A 20,657-nucleotide genomic window follows, 5' to 3' on the forward strand; every position below is an offset into this window, starting at 1 on the left:
TAATGAATGGGTTAATGGGTCAGTGTGATGCCAGTGATGAATGGGTTGATGGATCAGTGTGATGCCAGTGATGAACGGGTTAATGGGTCAGTGTGATCTCAGTGATGAATGGGTTAATGGATCAGTGTGATCCCAGTGACGAATGGGTTAATGGATCAGTGTGATGCCACTGCTGAATGGGTTGATGGGTCAGTGTGATGCCAGTGATGAATGGGTTGATGGGTCAGTGTGATCCCAGTGATGAACGGGTTAATGGGTCAGTGTGATCCCAGTAATGAATGGGTTAATGGATCAGTGTGATGCCACTGTTGAATGGGTTGATGGGTCAGTGTGATGCCAGTGATGAATGGGTTAATGGGTCAGTGTAATTGCCAGTAATGAATGGGTTAATGGGTCAGTGTGATCTCAGTGATGAATGGGTTAATGGGTCAGTGTGATCTCAGTGATGAATTGGTTCATGGGTCACTGTGTTCTCAGTGATCAATGGGTTAATGGGTCAGTGTGATCTCAGTGATCAATGGGTTAATGGGTCACTGTGATCCCAGTGATGAATGGGTTAATGGTCAGTGTGCTTCCAGCAACAAATGGGTTAACATTTCAGTGTGCCCCCAGCAATGAATGGGTTAGTGTGTCAGTGTGATCTCAGTGATTAATGGGTTAATTGGTCAGCGTGATCTCAGTGATGAATGGGTTAATGGGTCGGTGTGATCTCAGTGATTGATGGGTTAATTGGTCAGCGTGATCTCAGTGATGAATGGGTTAATGGGTCTGTGTGATCCCAGTGATGAATGGGTTAATGGGTCAGTGTGATCTCAGTGATGAATGGGTTAATGGGCCAGTGTGATGCCAGTGATGAATGGGTTAGTGTGTCAGTGTGATCTCAGTGATGAATGGGTTAATGGGTCTGTGTGATCCCAGTGATGAATGGGTTAGTGTGTCAGTGAGATCTCAGCGATGAATGGGTTAATGGGTCAGTGTGAATAGGTTAATGGGTCAGTGTGAATCCAGTGATGAATAGGTTAATGGGTCAGTGTGAGCTCAGTGATGAATGGGTTAATGGGTCAGTGTGATCTCAGTGATGAATGGGCTAATGGGTCAGTGTGATCTCAGTGATGAATGGGTTAATGGGTCACTGTGATCCCAGTGATGAATGGGTTAATGGGTCAGTGTGATGCCAGTGATGAATGGGTTAATGGGTCAGTGTGATGCCAGTGAAGAATGGGTTAATGGTGGGTGTGATCTCAGTGATGAATGGGTTAATGGGTCAGTGTGATCCCAGTGATGAATGGGTTAATGGGTCAGTGTGATCTCAGTGATGAATGGGTTAATCGGTCAGTGTGATCTCAGTGATGAATGGGTTAATGGGTCAGTGTGATCTCAGTGATGAATGGGTTAATGGGCCAGTGTGATGCCAGGGATGAATGGGTTAATGTGTCAGTGTGATCCTAGTGATGAATGGGTTAATGGGTCAGTGTGATCTCAGTGATGAATGGGTTACTGGGTCAGTGTGATCTCAGTGATGAATGGGTGAATGGGTCAGTGTGATCCAAGTGATGAATGGGTTACTGGATCAGTGTGATCCCAGTAATGAATGGGTTAATGTGCCAATGTGATGCCAGGGATAATGGGTTAAGTGTCAGTGTGATGCCAGTAATAAATGGGTTAATGGGTCAGTGTGATCCCAGTGATGAATGGGTTAATGGGTCAGTGTGATCTCAGTGATGAATGGGTTAATGGGTCGGTGTGATCTCAGTGATGAATGGGTTAATGGGTCAGTGTGATCCCAGTGATGAATGGGTTAATGGGTCAGGGTGATCTCAGTGATGAATGGGTTAATGGGTCAGTGTGATCTCCGTGATGAATGGGTTAATGGGTCAGTGTGATCCCAGTGATAAATGGGTTAATGCGTCAGTGTGATCTCAGTGATGAATGGGTTAATGGCTCAGTGTGATCCCAGTGACGAATGGGTTAATGGGTCAGTGTGATCCCAGTGATGAATGGGTTAATGGGTCTGTGTGCCCCCAGCAATGAATGGGTTAGTGTGTCAGTGTGATCTCAGTGATTAATGGGTTAATGGGTCAGCGTGATGTCAATGATGAATGGGTTGATGGATCAGTGTGATGCCAGTGCTGAATGGGTTAATGGGTCAGTGTGATCCCAGTGATGAATGGGTTAATGGGCCAGTGTGATGCCAGTGACGAATGGGTTAATGGTCAGTGTGATCTCAGTGATGAATGGGCTAATGGGTCAGTGTGTTCCCAGTGATGAATGGGTTAATGGGTCTGTGTGATCCCAGTGATGAATGGGTTAATGGGTCAGTGTGATCTCAGTGATGAATGGGTTAATGTGCCAATGTGATGCCAGTGATGAATGGGTTAATGGGTCAGTGTGATGCCAGTGATAAATGGGTTAATGGGTCAGTGTGATCTCAGTGATGAATGGGATAATGGATCAGTGTGATGCCACTGTTGAATGGGTTGATGGGTCAGTGTGATGCCAGTGATGAATGGGTTAATGGGTCTGTGTGATGCCAGTGATGAATGGGTTAATGGGTCAGTGTGATCCCAGTGACGAATGGGTTAATATGACCGTGTGATCCCAGTGATTACTTTTGGTGAGCAATTTTTCACATCTATTAAAATGTGCGCTGGGTTTTCAGAGCAGGTTGTTGGAAGTGGTTCGGCCTGAAGACGGAAGCTCCTCATAAAGGCAGGGGAAAGCCTCAATGGAGAGCTGGGTAACTGTGATACCGTTGAGTTTACCCACCCTGCGGAGTGTGCGATCCATTGAGTTCCCCTGTATTTGTGATGAAATTGACTTTCATATTCCCTGACCGACTTCACATTTCATTAATAAGTTTGTGCGCCCATGGTTCTTTTTCTGTCTCTTCTTACTGTGATTTATATGAGCGCATAAGCAATAGAAGCAGGAGGAGGCCATTCAGCCCCTCGAGTCTGCTCTGCCAATCGAAAAGACCATCTCTAATCTGATTGTAGCCTCAAGTCCACTTTCCTGTCCGTTTCAATAAGATCGCCTTCTAAGATCGTTTGTCTAAATCCCAATGAGTATCGGCCCTATCTGATGAAACGTTCGCCCTAAAATTACCCCTTCATCCCAGGAATCATCATGGTGGACCTTCCCTGAACTCCTTCCAAACCAGACATATCCCTCGTTTGGTTATCTCATTATGTGTGGGATCTTGCTGTGCTCAAAATGACTGCCACATTTCCTACATTGCAACAGTGACTGCACCTCACAAGTTGGCTGCAATAAAGCAGTTTGGGATTGAACGGTGCTGTTCTACTGCTTCAGAACGTGCTGTCACATCTCCTTCAGTACCTTGTTTTTGTTCCCATCATTGTCTTACCTGTGACTATTTGACTACTGAGGCATCACAGTAAGACATTCCCCAGTATTAACATTGAGGTTCATTCCCAACACACACACACCATACAACCATAGAATTTCTCCAGTGCAGAAGGAGGCCATTCAGCCCATCGAGTCTGCACTGACCCTCTGAAAGAGCACCCGACCTAGGTGCAGTCCCCCGCCCTATCCCCACCTAACCACATCTTTGGACTGTGGGAGGGAATCGGAGCAGCCAGAGGAAACCCACGCAGAGACGGGGAGAACGTGCAGACTCTGCACAGACAGTGACCCAAGCTGGGAATTGAACCCGGGTCCCCTGCTGCTTTTCCCCTTGCAGTGGCTTCCTAATTACTTGCTGTACCTGCTTGCTCACCCTTTGTTAGTCATGCACAAGGACACCCAGATCCGTCTGCACTGATGCACTCTTTCTCTACTGTAGTGCCTTGCCCTCTCATTCTCAACTTCCTCATCACCTTGACGTGAAAGCCCCTCCTGCCTTTTTCATTTGGCTCAGCCTTTATCTTCTGCCTCCCTCCCTTTTGCCCTGGCCGCATTTTCCTCCACGTAGGGGCTGGTTTAGCACACTGGGCTAAATCGCTGGCTTTCAAAGCAGACCAAGGCAGGCCAGCAGCAAGGTTCAGTTCCCGTACCAGCCTGCCCGAACAGGCGCCGGAATGTGGCGACTAGGAGCTTTGCACAGTAACTTCATTGAAGCCTACTTGTGACAATAAGCGATTTTCATTTTTCATTTCATGGCCTCCTGCCCTTATTTCTTTCCCTTCTCGCAGGCTGTGTGTGTCTCTCTCTGTCTATCTCTCTCTCTCTCTGACCCCATTCCCTGTTTCTAGTTTGCTCTCACTGCCTGTAACCTAACCCAGGTTGAACCAAGGGTGGCTAATGAATTATTTACAAGCACGTGTACATGGGGGGGGGGGGGGGGGGGGGGGGGTGGGGGGCAGACAGAGATAGAGGCGCTGTGGATATTGATGTTGACACTGTCTGGACACTCCCGACAACCTTTTACACGGGGCCCAGCAGACAGAGGGGATGTTTGACAGGCCCGCAATGGTAAATAAATTGACTGCCAATGGAGGGATCAGGTTCCAAGCTGCACAGTAAGAGTCACAGCAAATGAGATTAAAATCTTTCAGAGTCAATAATACAATTGACTTCCCTGATTGCCGTTTCATTTTCCCCGAGTAATTCCATCCCTTCCTTTCTTTCCCATGTTGCCGATCTTCCGATGCGGGTTCACATGGGTGGGGTGCCCTTTCCAGGGGCCGGTGCAGACTCGATGGGCCGAACGGCCTCCTGCTGCCCTGTAAATTCTATGATTCACCTTTGCCAGGGTGTCCCCCGGCCCTCTGGCCAGCCCTTCCCTTCCAGTCATTTCCATCCCTGCCTTGGTCTTCACCAGCATCCCTCCCGTGTCCTCGCCGTTGGGCACCGTCTCCAGCTCGTTACCGTCCCACAAAGTTTGGAAGTCATTTTTTTTTTTTTTGTGGCCACCGTTGGCAAGGCCAACGTTTGTTGCCCATCCCCAATTGCCCTTGAGAAGGGGGCGGCGAGCGGCCCTTTTGCGAACCGCTGCGACCGTTGGGGATTCCAGGTTTTGCGGCAGTCCTCGCGCGACGGAGTGGCTCGCGAGGTCAGTGAAGACACCTTCGCTGTGGGCCTGGAGACACGTGTAGGCCAGACCGGGTAAGGACGGCAGATTTCCTCCCCCGAAGGACATTCATGAACCGGATGGGGCTTTGCTGCGACAATCCCCTGGTTTCACGGTTGGCATTGCCTTCTTGGGCGTTGTCGGGGCCTTGGCTCATCCAGGCACGTAGGGAGATTTCCATCGCTCTCCCGGCTTGCGCCTTGCCGTTGGTTGTTTGTGGGAGCTTGCTATGAGTACAGTTGCTGCCTCGTTACCCACACTTCCTCGACTTTAGAGCCAATGTCGAGGAGAATGGGAAGCGGGTATGAATATAGTCAAGTAAAATCGCCTCAATCACAGATGACCAAAGGCTGCTTTCCCCTTTGAGGGGGGAAGAGCTGACTGGTGGTGATTTAACCTGAGGGTCACCACACCTCAGGAGAAGGGGGGGGGGGGCGAGGTTGAGAAGGCGGGGCCTTCATCAATAACCTCAGCCGGTACGGGGAATTGAACCCACGCTGCTGGCCTCGCTCCGCATCACAAACCAGCCGCCCAGCCAACCAGATCCCTGGAATGAAGAGCTTGTCGTATGAGGAACGGTTGAGGACTCTGGGTCTGTACTCGTTGGAGTTTAGAAGGATGAGGGGGGATGTTATTGAAACTTGCAGGATACTGCGAGGCCTGGATAGAGTGGACGTGGAGAGGATGTTTCCACTTGTAGGAGAAACTAGAACCAGAGGACACAATCTCAGACTAAAGGGCCAATCCTTTAAAACTGAGATGAGGAGGAATTTCTTCAGCCAGAGGGTGGTGAATCTGTGGAACTCTTTGCCGCAGAAGGCTGTGGAGGCCAAATCACTGAGTGTCTTTAAGACAGAGATAGATAGGTTCCTGATTAATAAGGGGATCAGGGGTGATGGGGAGAAGGCAGGAGAATGGAGATGAGAAAATATCCGCCATGATTGAATAGTGGAGCAGACTCGATGGGCCGAGTGGCCTAATTCTGCTCCTGTGTCTTATGGTCTTACATCGGCCGCCATGTCTGGGATGAAGGGACGAGGGGAACAGGAAGTGGGTGAGAATGTACAAGATGGAGGATTGCAAGGCTGAACAATGCAGCCCCACGTGGAGAAGACGGCGGCACGGACGCTTGGGCGAAGGATGAGGAAGAGAATCCGGCTTTGAGGTTGAAAATGCCCCCGTTCGAATGCCTGTCCCCTTTGTCGCTCAGCCTCTCGAGCGCCGCACAATAAACTCGATGCGCTGATTCTCTGGAGCCTTGTGCAGCATGGCTACCCAGCCCCCCCCCCCCCCCTCCCCAACCCCAGCACACACACGCAGGCCCCCTCCCCTCGTAGCAGCATTATCCTCCTGCCGAATTCAATCTTCCAGGCCCATTCTGCTCTGTGTGAAAAAGCAGCTTAGTCTCCACGGCAACAGGGACTCATGGGAACCAATGCTTGCGCGCAATGTTCCAGTTTCTTCTGAGGAGATTAGACAAAAAAAAAGGCGAGGACCTGCTGGCCGCATCCTCTCCCCCCCCCCCCCCACCCCCCCCCCCCGCCACGCTCACCCCCACCACCCACGCTCCCCACCAACCTTGTATTCGCTGATCTACAATGGCAGCCCGTTCATTCAGCAGCCCCTCCATTTTAAAATCCTCGTCTCATCTTCAAATTCTCCCCAACCTCACCCCCACCCGTCCTCCTTCCCAATTCACCCCTCCCCCTCCAGCCCCCACAAGCTTCCTAGAGTCCGGCTCCCCCCACCCTGGAAACCTGGCCTCGATTTTAATAAGTCGGCCATTGCCCTAAACTGTGGAATTCCCTCCCAAAACCCGATCCCTATAACCCGCTTCTGAAAACCGAAAACCTATCTCGCCGGTGAGATGTTTGACCATTTAGCTTAATATCTTCTCTGCGGTTTGTTGATTCGTTTTATAACGCTCCTGTAAACCCCCATGACATTTTTTTTTACCGTGTCAAAGGCTCCAGGGAAATGGAAGTTATTGTTCAGACAGCGGGGTCACGTTGACATTGTGGTATGCTCACCCCTAGGTGGACAGAGACAGCGGGGCGAGGAATCCCTGCTTCTTCTGTTCGCCCTTTCAGAATGTGACCAACCAATAGCTGAGCCAGACCAGCGTCCAACCCATGACCTGTTCACAGTTTACTGATTCCAACCAGTGGCCTCTGCACCCGTGAGCCCGGGAGGACAAATAGATCGGGAGTGATCCTGGTCCAGGATATTATCCAGTCGCCCTCACCCCTACAGGAAAGTGTGTCTGTATGTGTGTGTCACTGTTTGTATGTGCACCTGTATGTGTCTGTCTGTATGTGCATGTGTGTGCGTGTCTGTATGTGTGTGTGTGTGTCTGTATGTGCATGTGTGTGTGTGCCTGCCTGTATGTGTCTGTATGTCTGTCTGTCTGTCTGTATGCGTATGTGTGTCGGTCTGTATGTGTGTGTGTCTGCCTGCATGTGTGTGTCTGTATGTGTGTGTCACTGTTTGTATGTGCATCTGTATGTGTCTGTCTGTATGCGTATGTGTGTCGGTCTGTATGTGTGTGTGTCTGCCTGTATGTGCATGTGTCTGCCTGTATGCATACAGGCAGACACATGCACATACAGGCAGACACACATACAGACAGACACACATACGCATACAGACAGACATACACATGCACATACCGACCGACACACACACATGCACATGCAGACACACACAAATGCACATACAGACAGACAGACACACACATGCACATAGATAGACACACACATACAGACAGACACACATACAGACACACACATACACATATAGACAGATACACACACGCACATATAAACAGACACACATACACATACAGACAGATGTCTGTTTGTATGTGCATGCGTGTATCTGTCTATATGTGTATGTATGTGTGTGTCTGTATGTGTGCGTCTGTCTGTATGTGTGTGTCTATCTATGTGCATGTGTGTGTGTGTGTCTGTCTATGTGCATTTGTGTATGTCTATGTGCATTTGTGTATGTCTATGTGCATTTGTGTGTGTCTGTATGTGCATGTGTGTCTGTATGTGTGTGTGTGTCTGCATGTGCGTGTGTGTGTCAGTCGGTATGTGCATATGTGTGACTGTCTGTATGTGCATGTGTGTGTCTGTCTGTATGTGTGTGTGTCTGTCTGTATGTGTGTGTGCCTGACTGTATGTGCATGTGTGTGCCTGACTGTATGTGCATGTGTCTGTGTCTGTTTATATGTGCTTGTGTGTCTGTCTATATGTGCTTGTGAGTGTGTGCCTGTCTGTATGTGTGTGTGTCTGTCTGTATGTGCATATGTGTGTGTGTCTGTCTCTATGTGCACATGTGTCTGTCTGTGTGTGTGTGTGTCTGTCTGTATGCATGTGAGTGTCTGTCTGTACTTATGTGCACATGTGTGTCTGTCTGTACGTGCGCGTCTCTGTATGTGTGTGTGTCTGTCTGTACGTGTGTGTGTCTGTCTGTCTGTATGTGCACGTGTGTGCCTGTCTGTGCGTGTGTGTGTCTACATGCGTATGTGTGTGTTTCTGTACATGCGTGTGTATCTGTTTGCCTGTATGTGCATGTGTGTCTGTCTGTAGTTGCATGTGTGTGTGTCTGTACATGTGTGTGTGTGTATGTGCATGTGTGTGTGTCTGTACATGCGTGTGTGTGTATGTGTGTGTCTGTTTGTCTGTCACATACACAGCAGATGGTGAAATTTCAATTTGATGTAAAAAAATAAGCTGGAATTGATGATCATCATAAAACTATCGTCGATTGTCGTAAAAACCCATCTGGTTCACTAATGCCCCTTTAGGGGAGGAAATCTGCCGTCCTTACCCGGTCTGGCCTACACGTGACTCCAGACCCCACAGAAATGTGGTTGACTCTTAACGGCCCCTCTGAAATGGCCGAGCGAGACACTCAGTTCAAGGGGCAAATAGGGATGGGCGACAAATGCTGGGCCCGGCCCAGCGACGCCCACATCCCGCGAAAGAAAAGAAGAAAAAAACCTCATCGCGGCAGCTGGGGGAATTTAAATGTAATTAATTTGGTAACAATTCTATATTAGATTGTTTCTATGTGCAGGGGCACAGCCAAATGGCGCTACAGTGTAATGCTCATTTGGAGGGCTGGTGCGGCCACGATGGGCGGCATAGCGTCCTGCCCCAATTCTGAATGACAGGAGGCGGAATGAAGGGGCTGATCACTGCCCTCCTCCTAGTCTGTACCCAGAAGTGATGGGCCGGCATCCTGTGTACCTTACTGAAACTTGCAGGATACTGCGAGGCCTGGATAGAGTGGACGTGGAGAGGATGTTTCCACGGGTAGGTGAAACTAGAAGCAGAGGACACAATCTCAGACTGGAGGGACGATCCTTTAACACAGAGATGAGGAGGAATTTCTTCAGCCAGAATGTGGTAAATCACGGCAGCACAGTGGTTAGCACTGTTGCTTCACAGCTCCAGGGTCCCAGGTTCGACTCCCGGCTTGGGTCACTGTCTGTGCGGAGTCTGCACGTTCTCCCCGTGTCTGCGTGGGTTTCCTCCGGGTGCTCCGGTTTCCTCCCACAAGTCCCGAAAGACGTGCTGTTAGGCGAATTGGACATTCTGAATTCTCCCTCCGTGGGGCGCCGGAATGTGGCGACGAGGGGGGTTTTCACAGGAACCTCATTGCAGTGTTTATGTAAGCCTACTTGTGACAATAAAGGTTATTCTTAGTATCTGTGGAACTCATTGCCGTGGAGGCCAAGTCACTGAGTGTCTTTAAGACAGAGATAGGTAGATTCTTAATCAATGAGGGGATCAGGGGTTATGGGGAGAAGGCAGGAGAATGGGGATGAGAAACACATCAGACATAATTGAATGACGGAGCAGACTCGATGGGCCCGATGACCTAATTCTGCTCCCATGTCTTATGGTCTTGTGGATATAGGCATGGATCCTGCCACCTTGACAATGCCCCCCTTATAATCGGGTGAGGGAAGTGAACATCTGGATAGCTTGTGAGTGGCAAGCAAGTCTGTAACTAGCCTCTGGTGAAGCAGCATTAATTGGTCCCGGGCTCTCTTCCGACTGGGAACACCGTGCTCCTTCCACCAGCAGTTCCGTGTCTTCGACTGCCGTGTCTTGACAATCCCTGGTGAGGTTGCAAACCTACATTAGGTTAACTGTTTGTAAGCCTTTTCTGGGACAATGTCCTGTGCATGGAAAGTTTCTCTGACCTTGACAGCGAGAGAGAGAGAAACTATTTCTATTTCATAAACCCGAGGGATTGTCGGACTTGTGGAATCGGCAACAAGAAGCCTTTGCTTCCTGCGCCCGGATCTTTACTGGGATTTATTTAGCGATATCAGTTTACTGTCAGACCCCAGCACCAGGTAAACAATTCTTTTGCGTTCAATAGGAACCATGTGTTGTCTTTCGCCCTCTGTTCATTCCCAGCACTGCTCACGCTGGTGAGTAACAGGTTGCGATGGAGGCATCGCTATCCCGACGTTCACAGCAATAACGAAAGCCCTCTCTCAAAACAAAAACCTTCGCCCTGATGACCAGTACGTTCAGCCGCTGGCCTGAAACTGTGGGAGAAAGCTGCAGATGGGATGTGAAAAGAGAGAGAGAAATGGAGGGATGAAGAAAGGTCGTAAGCTCTGGATTGCTCCCCGCGCCACACACACTTGCCAGGGTAGAGAGAGGGACAGTGGATGCACGGGTTTGAGGCCTAGTACAGGATGGAGGGCTTAAGATTCTCGGGGCATTGAGACCAGTTCTGGGGCAGGAAGCGTCTATTTAAAAGGGATGGGTTGTATCTCCGTAGGACTGCGGCTGATATCCTCGTAGGAAGGTAAACCAGTTTTGGTTGGGAACCGCTTAAACTAAAATGAGCACCATTTTAGATAAGTTTATCAGAGGAATAAAATGGATAAAATGAGTGTGTTGGAACAGTACTAAGGAATGATATTAGGCAGATGTGAAATGAAATGAATGAAAATTGCTTATTGTCACGAGTAGGCTTCAATGAAGTTACTGTGAAAAGCCCCTAGTCGCCACATTCCGGCGCCTGTTCGGGGAGGCCGGTACGGGAATTGAACCGTGCTGCTGGCCTGCTTTCAAAGCCAGCGATTTAGCCTAGTGTGCTAAACAGCCCCTGCCGTTTATGAGACTATGGGACTATGAGAATACAGAGACAGGTCGACAATGCACATAAACTCACAAAGTGTCAAGGGTGGTGAGCTACCCAATCGTATTGTGGGAATATGATGCAGTAGAAACTAGGTGCAGGAGGAGGCCATTCAGCCCTTCGAGCCTGCTCCACCATTCAACATGATCATGGCTGTTCCTGTCTCAGCGCCCGACTCCCAGAGATCTCCCCAGGCCCGTTTGATGTGCCGTCAACTACAACAAAGACGAGTTGTGGAACGAAACTGTGGCTTTAATAAGCTAAACGGGAACCTGCTGGTAACTGATCCTGAACTGGGGCAGGGCCAGAGGTCGGCCACCTTTATACAGAGCCTGAGGGGAGGAGCTACAGGCGGAGCCAGCAGAGACAACAAACAATATATACAATACAGTAACAGCGGTTTACCACACCCTTGACACCTCAGCGAGTTTAGAAATCTATTTACTTCTCAGGGCGGCACGTGGCGCAGTGGTTAGCACTAGGACTACGGCACTGAGGACCCGGGTTCGAATCCCGGCCCTGGGCCACTGTCCATGTGGAGTTTGCACTTTCTCTCCAGTGTCTCACCCCCACAACCCCAAAATGTGTGCAGATTAGGTGGATTGGCCACGCTAAATTGCCCCTTAATTGGGAAGAAATCTATTTCCTTCTTAATTATATTCAGTGACTCGGCCTCCACAGCCTTCTGTGGTGGAGAATTCCACAGCTTCACTACCCTCGGAGTGAAGAGGTTTCTCCTCATCTCAATCCTAAATGGCCCACCCTGTATCCCGAGACTGTGACCCCTTGTTCTAGACCCCCCCACCCCCGAGCTCCCCTCTCATTCTCCTAAATTCCACTGAATACGGGCCCAGTCGATGGAAAAGGGGTGAAGAAAAGGTGAGGACTGCGGTTTGAACACAGGGAAAATAAAAAGGGATGTTGGGCCGGCACAGTGGTTAGCACTGCTGCCTCACAGCGCCAGGGACTCGGGTTCAATTCTGGCCTCGGGTCACTGTCTGTGTGAAGTCTGCACCTTCTCTCCTGTGTCTGCGTGGGTTTCCTCCGGGTGCTCCGGTTTCCTCCCACCATCCAAAGATATGCAGGTTAGGTGGGGTTACGGGGGATAGGGCAAGGCAGTGGGCCGGGGTGGGGTGCTCTTTCAGAGGGTCGGTGCAGACCCGATGGGCAGAATGGCCTCCTTCTGCACTGTAGGGATTCTATACTTCTATTTTATGGGCTGGCAAGTACTTATGTTGGAGTAAGAGATTGTAGTGATGAAGAGGGGATGGCTTGAGGGGGCGGGGACAGAATCAATTTGGTTAGATTTGAAAGAACGATGTGCATTTGTAATAATCTATAATGATATTTATTAATGTCACAAGCGGGCTTACATTAACACTGCAATGAAGTTACTGTCAAAATCCCCTAGTCGCCACATTCCGGCGCCTGTTCGGGTACACGGAGGGAGAATTCAGAATGTCCAATTCAACTAACAAGCACGTCTTTCGGGACTCGTGGGAGGAAACTGGAGCACCCGGGGGAAACCCACGCAGACACGGGGAGAACATGCAGACTCCGCACAGACCGTGATCCAGCGGGGAATCGAACCTGGGACCCTGGTGCTGTGAAGCCACAGTGCTAACCACTGTGCTACCGTGCCGCCCACGGAGGATAAATATTGGTCAGGAGACCAGGTCTGTTCTTCTTTGAAATAGTTTCATGGAATCTTCCACCCGAAAGACGGCACCTCCAACAGTGCAGAGCTCCCTCAGTACCGCACTCGCCGTGTCGGCCGTGGACTTGGTGCTCAAGTCCTGGAGTGGGACTTGAACCCAGAACCTTGTGACTCCGGGACGAGATGACTGAGCCATTGCTGACATTCAGAGAAGAAAAAAAAGGTGCAATCGTGTTACTGGGAGTATTCTATCGGTCTGTGCGTAGCGAGAGTGCCTAATTATCGATTGAGATAATGTGCGCATAACTGGTAGGAGGAGGAGGTATTTCTGAAATGTGTTCAGGAGAATTTCCTTGGTCGATATGTTCTCAGTCCAACCAGAAAAGGAGGCATTGCTGGGACTGGGAAATGAGGTAAGCCAAGCGTCAGTGGGGGAGCACTTGGGTAAGAGTGATCACATCATAAGGTTCACATTAGGGCTAGGAGCAACCTAAAGTCGAACATTTAGGTTGGAAGAGGGCTAATTTCACTGGGATGAGAAGCGACCCAGACTGAGACGAAGGTCTGGGCGAACTTTAAAGAGATGCTTCAGATACAGGCTGGGTTCATGCCAACAGGTTGAAATGTAAACCAGAACTCCTTGGATGCTGAGAGAGATGGAGATTATAATGGAACAAACAAATGCAAGTCAGGTCAATTCTTTGAGTGAGAACCTGGCCGGCCAAATTCAATTAGCTGAGAGGGGAAGCGGAGGGCAAACTAAATTAGCGCAGAGAGAGAGCACGAGAAGAGAATGGCAGTCAACAAAAACATTCTATGAGCTTAGGAGGAACTTCTTCACTCAAAGGGTTGTGAATCTATGGAATTCCTTGCCCAGTGAAGCAGTAGAGGCTCCTTCATTAAATGTTTTTAAGATAAAGATAGATAGTTTTTTGAAGAATAAAGGGATTAAGGGTTATGATGTTCGGGCCGGAAAGTGGAGCTGAGTCCACAAAAGATCAGCCATGATCTCATTGAATGGCGGAGCAGGCTCGAGGGGCCAGATGGCCTACTCCTGCTTCTAGTTCTTATGTATCCTTACCTATTCTACCCAGGATGTAAATAGTAAGTGGGTATTAAGAAGTGAATGTGGGTCCTGTTTCCGACAGAGAGTGGCATATCGGGGCACAGGGCAGGCTGGAATAGTTCATGAGCACTTTGTATCAGTGTTTTCCAAGAAAGAAGGGTCTAACATATCAGGAAGAAATGGGGCGGTTAGGGTGAACATTGAGAGATGGGGACTGGATTCTCCGTTTGGGAGACTTAAGTGCTGATGCTAGCGGAGCATGCGTGGACTTTCACGGCCAAATAATCGGCGTGAAACCCTCACCGATTCCGGTACCGGTGATGGGCGAGCACTGGCACCGACTGAAACTCCCGCCACCCACGGCAAAAATAGCCAGGAAATGGCTGGGCCGCGCACGCGCACGGCTGACGGCCTGTACCGGTCGTGCCGTACAACATGGCGCCGGCCGTGTGCCACCCCAACCCACCAACCGCGACCCCACAGCCCACCCCCCAGCCAGCGGCATGGATCCCGGCTAAGTGTGGCGGCGCTGGACACAGTCAGCTGGCCGGGTTGCCGAGCGCTGAGACCACACGCGGCCCGCGCCATCGGGAACTCGGCCCGTCGGGGGCGGAGCGCCGGCCGATGATGCGGCAGTGCCGTCGAAACAGCGCCGCTGGCGCGTGTCGCGGTGACGCCAGTTTGGAGGGGGCGGGGCGTGGCTGACTGCGTCAAAACGCCGCCGGCCCCGATTTCGGCGTGGAAATCCATTCTCCGCCCAATCGGCGAACAGGATTTCGACATCGGGCTACGCAGAATCCCACCCAGGATGTATGGGAAAGGCTGGCTCTGCTGAGGGTAGATAAGTCACCTGGTCCAATATGGCTTGCGGCCCAGGTCACACCTGTGGCAGGTAAGGTTTCATAAACCGTAATGAGGGAAAAAAGTCAATGTTCACTCGGGGAATTCTGAGTTAGTTAAGGAGAGCCAGCATCGGATTTGCAAAAGGCTTGCTTAATCTAATTGCTGAAGTAACAGAGAAGATTGGTGAAGGGGATTCAGTGGGAGCTGTATTTAAAGACTGGCCGTAGAACTGTCACAGGAACAGGAGGGTCAGTATCAACTTAGATTAAAAATTGACTGAAGGGCAGCGAACGAGGGGTCGTTTGTCAGACTGGAGGACGGTGGTGACTCCCGAGGGTCAATGCTGAGAAAGAACTTGAGGAAGAACGTGACTGACGGTAAAGCTGTCATGAAAGGCGCTATCTAAATACAAGTCTTTATAGCTCACTGCTGCTAATCCAGTTGCTTCCCTTGGCTAAATTCAGTAAGCTCTCTCCCAACACTCCTGATAATCCTGTCTTCCCGTGTTGTTTGCCTGTGGCGTTCCCGGGGTGGTTAAATAATCTAACGCAATTTCTGGAGCTCCATCTGCCTGGGAGATTCAAAATGCCAGCTGCTCCCTCCAGTGGCCGCAGTCGTTACAGGCAGAGCTGCTCCACCAGCTCCTGGGTCAAAGGGCAACGTCCGGCCCTGAGAGCTCCAGACCCATTTACTACAGACAGACACATTTGGTCATTTCACTGCCGCGGTGCATCGCCAACCCCCCCCCCCCCGGTGAGGTCCCCGCCCTCTAACCCAATCAAATCTGCCGCTAGAATGCACATGGAATGACCTTCCCAATCCGTCCAGAAATTGGGCAACTAATGCTTGCTTAAGGGCCTCATCCCGTAACTAATGGGTGCCAGGCCAATTCAGGGAGGCAGTCGCAATTCGGAACTCAAAAGGCAAACATGATTGGGGTAACATAGGCTCTGCAGGGGAACTGGGGGGAGACACCCTCGCTCAGGAGGGGAACTGGGGAAGCCCCCTTCCTGCAATCTAAGTAAGTACCTGATTGCCATGTACAGCACGGGGTTAGATACAGAATAAAGCTCCCTCTACACTGTCCCCATCAAACACTCCCAGGACAGGTACAGCACAGGGTGGGATACAGAGTAAAGCTCCCTCTACACTGTCCCCATCAAACACTCCCAAGACAGGTACAGCACGGGGTTAGATACAGAGTAAAGCTCCCTCTGCACTGTCCCAATCAAACACTCCCAGGACAGGTACAGCATGGGGTTAGATACAGAGTAAAGCTCCCTCTACACTGTCCCCATCAAACACTCCCAGGACAGGTACAGCACGGGGTTAGATACAGAGTAAAGCTCCCTCTACACTGCCCCATCAAACACTCCCAGGACAGGTACAGCACGAGGTTAGATACAGAGTAAACCTCCCTCTACACTGTCCCCATCAAACACTCCCAGGACAGGTACAGCACGGGGTTAGATACAGAGTAAAGCTCCCTCGACACTGTCCCCATCAAACGCTCCCAGGACAGGTACAGCACGGGGTTAGATACAGAGTAAAGCTCTCTCAACACTGTCCCCATCAAACACTCCCTGGACAAGCACAGCACGGGTTTAGGTACAGAGTAAAGCTCCCTTTACACTGTCCCTATCAATCACTCCCAGGACAGGTACAGCACGGGGTTAGATACAGAGTAAAGCTCCCTCTACACTGACCCCATCAAACACTCCCTGGACAGGTACAGCACGGGGTTAGATACAGAGTAAAGCTCCCTCCACACTGTCCCCATCAAACAATCCCAGGACAGGTACAGCACGGGATTAGATACAGAGTAAAGCTCCCTCTACACTGTCCCCACCAAACACTCCCAGGACAGGTACAGCACGGGGTTAGATACAGAGTAAAGCTCCCTCTACACTGTCCCCATCAAACACTCCCAGGACAGGTACAGCACGGGGTTAGATACAGAGTAAAGCTCCCTCTACACTGTCCCCATCAAACACTCCCAGGACAGGTACAGCACGGGGTTAGATACAGAGTAAAGCTCCCTCTACACTGTCCCCGTCAAACACTCCCAGGACAGGTACAGCACAGAGTTAAATACAGAGTAAAGCTCCCTCTACACTGTCCCCATCAAACACTCCCAGGACAGGTACAGCACGGGGTTAGATACAGAGTAAAGCTCCCTCGACACTGTCCCCATCAAACGCTCCCAGGACAGGTACAGCACGGGGTTAGATACAGAGTAAAGCTCCCTCTACACTGTCCCCATCAAACACTCCCAGGACAGGTACAGCACGGGGTTAGATACAGAGTAGTGCTCCCTCTACACTGTCCCCGTCAAACACTCACAGGATGGTTAGAACGTGGTTTTTCTATGATGTGTTTCATTCTCGGGAATGCCCCTGACCAGAGTTGCATGTCATGAATCAGTTGGTCTGTAATTGCGATTTTCCAGATCCCCCCACATCGGGAAGGGTGGTGGGATGTGGTTGCGGAGGAGGGGGCGCGAGAAGGGGTGCTTTGTGCGATGAGCCATCGTTGAGGGATAAATATTGACAAGGTCACGAGGGATAACTCCATCTGCTCTTCTGATGCCCTTGGGGGTCCTTCCTGTCCATATGAGAGGGAAATGTAACATGGTATCTGAGGGTCAGCAATCGCGACAGTGCTGCCCTCCCTCATTACCGCACAGCTTCATTCTTGTGCTCGATCTCCTGGTGTAGGACCCCCCTCCCATGTTCCTGTCAACCCACCACTTTCTGACTCCAATTACGACCCCAAACCAGACCCGAACAGTGGCTCGGATACTGGACAGAAACCCCAATATTTTATTTTAATTTTGTAAGACTGTGAGGAAAGGATACTTCGCTCCAGGAATAATTTCACGGAGAAATTGGGATATGATAGATTAAAACAAACTTTATTACTAACACAGTATTAAAATATTTTTAACATCACACCAGAAAATAGCTACAATTACCCCTTTAACAATGTTGTCCATGTCTGGATACTCTACTTTGAGAAAGAGAGATCTTTTTGCACTGCTTTAAAGAAAAGATCTGACTCCTGTCAGAACCAGGCAGGAACTCTGGCTGTCTTTCTTCAGTAGGGTGCTCTTTCCAAGGGCCGGTGCAGACCCGATGGGCCGAATCGCCTCCTTCTGCACTGTAAAATTCTAGATTCAGAAGCTATTTCTCAGCGTGTTGCAGCTCATCGTCCAATTGCACAATTCTGAACTGCTTGGAAAGAAACTGCTAATCTGTCTACAGACAGATCTTTAACTAAACTGCAGTGGGAGCAGATGCTTGACTCTTTAACTGAACTGCTCGTTCTGCAAAATGCCTGATACCTTAGCTCCTCCCATTAATTGCATCATTCTCCCAAGCTGAAATCTAATTAAGTCTACAGGGAACCCCCTTAATCCAGACAAAGCTCCATTAGCCTGAGCTTTTACGATGCTTTAATTGCACCCCAGCTCCAAAAATGTTTCAAACCCGGATTCCTTAAAGACACAAACCCAGACATTTAACCCTTACAGGACCAAATACCTTCAATGCAATGTTTCTGAAATTTCAACATACATCACACTCCGAAGCCAGGGTTTCCCCGCTGAGACCACATTGTGAAGGAGGAAACTGCATTTTAACCTGTCTCGCTCTTTGGGAAAAGGGCAGAATCGGGCGCGAAGCTGGTTGTTCAGCCTGCTGTATTTAACTTCCCCCGAGATTCACCCCTCCTGATTCCCCGACTGCCGATTTAGCTGAAGATAAAGTACCCCCGGGCTTCGGGGTGGTTCTTCCACCCAGGAAAGTAGTGGTTGAGGAGTCAATAGCCAGGGGGCGTAGGTTTACGGTAAGGAGCAGAGGATTTAGAGGGGATGTGAGGAGAAACCATTCTCACCCCGAGTGTGGTGGGAATCTGGAACTCGCTGCCTGAAAGGGTGGTGGAGGCGGGAATTTATGAAGCGTTTAGATGAGCATCTGAAGCTCTCCGGCACACAAGGCTGCGGACCAAGTGCTGGGAAATGGGATTAGAATGGATAGGTGCTGGATGGCCGGCACAGACACGATGGGCCGAACGGCCTCTATCTATGCTGTAAAACTCAATGGCCGGAATTTTCCGCCGTTCACACCAATGGCGCATCCCCGCCGCATAGTTTCCCCGGCACAGTGGGGTGCTTTAAAAGAGAAAACATCATTGACAATGGTGGGTCCAGAAGGCCCCGTCGCCTCCGCGGGGTCAGTGGGGGGGGGGGGGGGGCTGCTCAGCGCATGGCCACACTCCGGCCTCTGGGAAGGAGTCACTTGGGGAATTCTAACAGGTGGTCTTTGTTGCTTTGTCTTCCAGGCGAAATTGATTGTTCCGAACAGCACAGCAGGTCTGATCATCGGCAAAGGCGGAGCCACAGTGAAGGCCGTGATGGAACAGTCCGGGGCTTGGGTCCAGCTCTCCCAGAAGCCGGAAGGGATTAACCTGCAGGAGCGAGTGGTGACGGTGAGCGGCGAGGCGGAGCAGAACCGCAAGGCGGTGGAGCTGATCGTCCAGAAGATCCAGGAGGACCCGCAGAGCGGCAGCTGCCTCAACATCAGCTACGCCAACATCTCGGGCCCCGTCGCCAACTCCAACCCCACCGGCTCCCCGTACGCCAACTCGACGGAGGTGCTGCCGGCCGCGGCCTCTGCGGCGGGCCTGCTGGGGCACGCCAACCTGGCCGGCGTGGCGGGCTTCACCACCGGCCTGTCCAGCTTCACCGGCAACGACCTGCTGGCCATCAGCTCGGCGCTCAACACACTGGCCAGCTACGGATACAACACCAACTCCCTCGGCCTGGGCCTCAACCCGGCCACCGCCACCGGCGTCCTGGCCGCCGTGGCGGCCAGCGCCAACCCGGCCGCCGCCGCCGCCGCCAACCTGCTGGCCTCCTACGCCAGCGAGGCCTCGGGCGGCGGAGGCGGCAACGCGCCCGGCAGCGCGATGGGCACCTTCTCGCTGGGCTCGCTGGCCGCCGCCACCAACGGCTACTTCGGCGCGGCCTCGCCGCTGGCGGCCGGCTCCATCCTGGCCGCGGAGAAGCTGGGCGAGGGCTCCAAGGACGTGGTGGAGATCGCGGTGCCGGAGAACCTGGTGGGCGCCATTTTGGGAAAAGGCGGGAAGACGCTGGTCGAGTACCAGGAGTTGACTGGCGCCCGGATTCAGATCTCCAAAAAGGGCGAGTTTATTCCCGGCACCAGGAATCGCAAGGTGACGATCACGGGCACAGCGGCAGCAACCCAGGCGGCGCAGTATTTAATCAGCCAGCGGATCACCTACGAGCAGGGGGTCCGCGCGGCAAACCTCCAGAAAGTGGGTTAAAAAAAAAGAGAGAAAGAAGAAGCTGAGAAACAGAAAGACAGGTTTCCGTTTTTTTTTTAAAAACTGAAAGGGGCTTATATAGTACTTGATTCTAATTAAAACGTCTTGTATTAATATATTATATGACAACGTCAGAGATCTGTGTATATGTAAATAATGTTTGCCACTCGTTTCCATGGAGACCACTTCAATTTTCTTTCCTGCTACCCCCAATTCTCTCCCACCCCCCTCACCTCTATTTTGTTTTCAGCCCCCCTTCCTCCCCGCCTCAGTCCCTTATTGCCCCCCCCCCCCCCCCATAGAGTATGGCTTGGCCTGGACTTGACCAAATCAGCCTCCGCCAAACAGTGAGCTGGTGACTCCATCCCTTTCCCCGCTTTTTGTTCCTCCAGGGGCGTCGCTGGCTCTATAGGCCCAGCATCCATTGCTCATCCCCAATTGCCCCTTGAGAAGGTGGAGGTGAGACTCTTGAGAAGGTGGCCTTGAAACCGCAGAGGTCCCCGAGGTGTAGGTACACCCGCCGTGCTGTTAGGGAG

General features: G+C 51.1%; 1 protein-coding gene across 1 annotated transcript in view; it reads left to right on the top strand.

Moving 5' to 3' along the window:
• The window catches only part of LOC140402387 (RNA-binding protein Nova-1-like), a 43,577-nt gene extending 23,175 nt beyond the window's left edge, over nucleotides 1-20,402 (top strand). The window contains exon 2 of the mRNA XM_072490127.1: nucleotides 19,117-20,402. Within this exon, the coding sequence (XP_072346228.1) occupies nucleotides 19,117-20,121 (1,005 nt within the window). The 3' untranslated portion in view covers nucleotides 20,122-20,402. The remainder of the gene's footprint in view (nucleotides 1-19,116) is intronic.
• The last annotated feature ends 255 nt before the right edge of the window (nucleotides 20,403-20,657 follow it).

This window comes from Scyliorhinus torazame, chromosome 25 (assembly GCF_047496885.1).
Source record: "Scyliorhinus torazame isolate Kashiwa2021f chromosome 25, sScyTor2.1, whole genome shotgun sequence".
Lineage (NCBI taxonomy): Eukaryota > Metazoa > Chordata > Chondrichthyes > Carcharhiniformes > Scyliorhinidae > Scyliorhinus > Scyliorhinus torazame.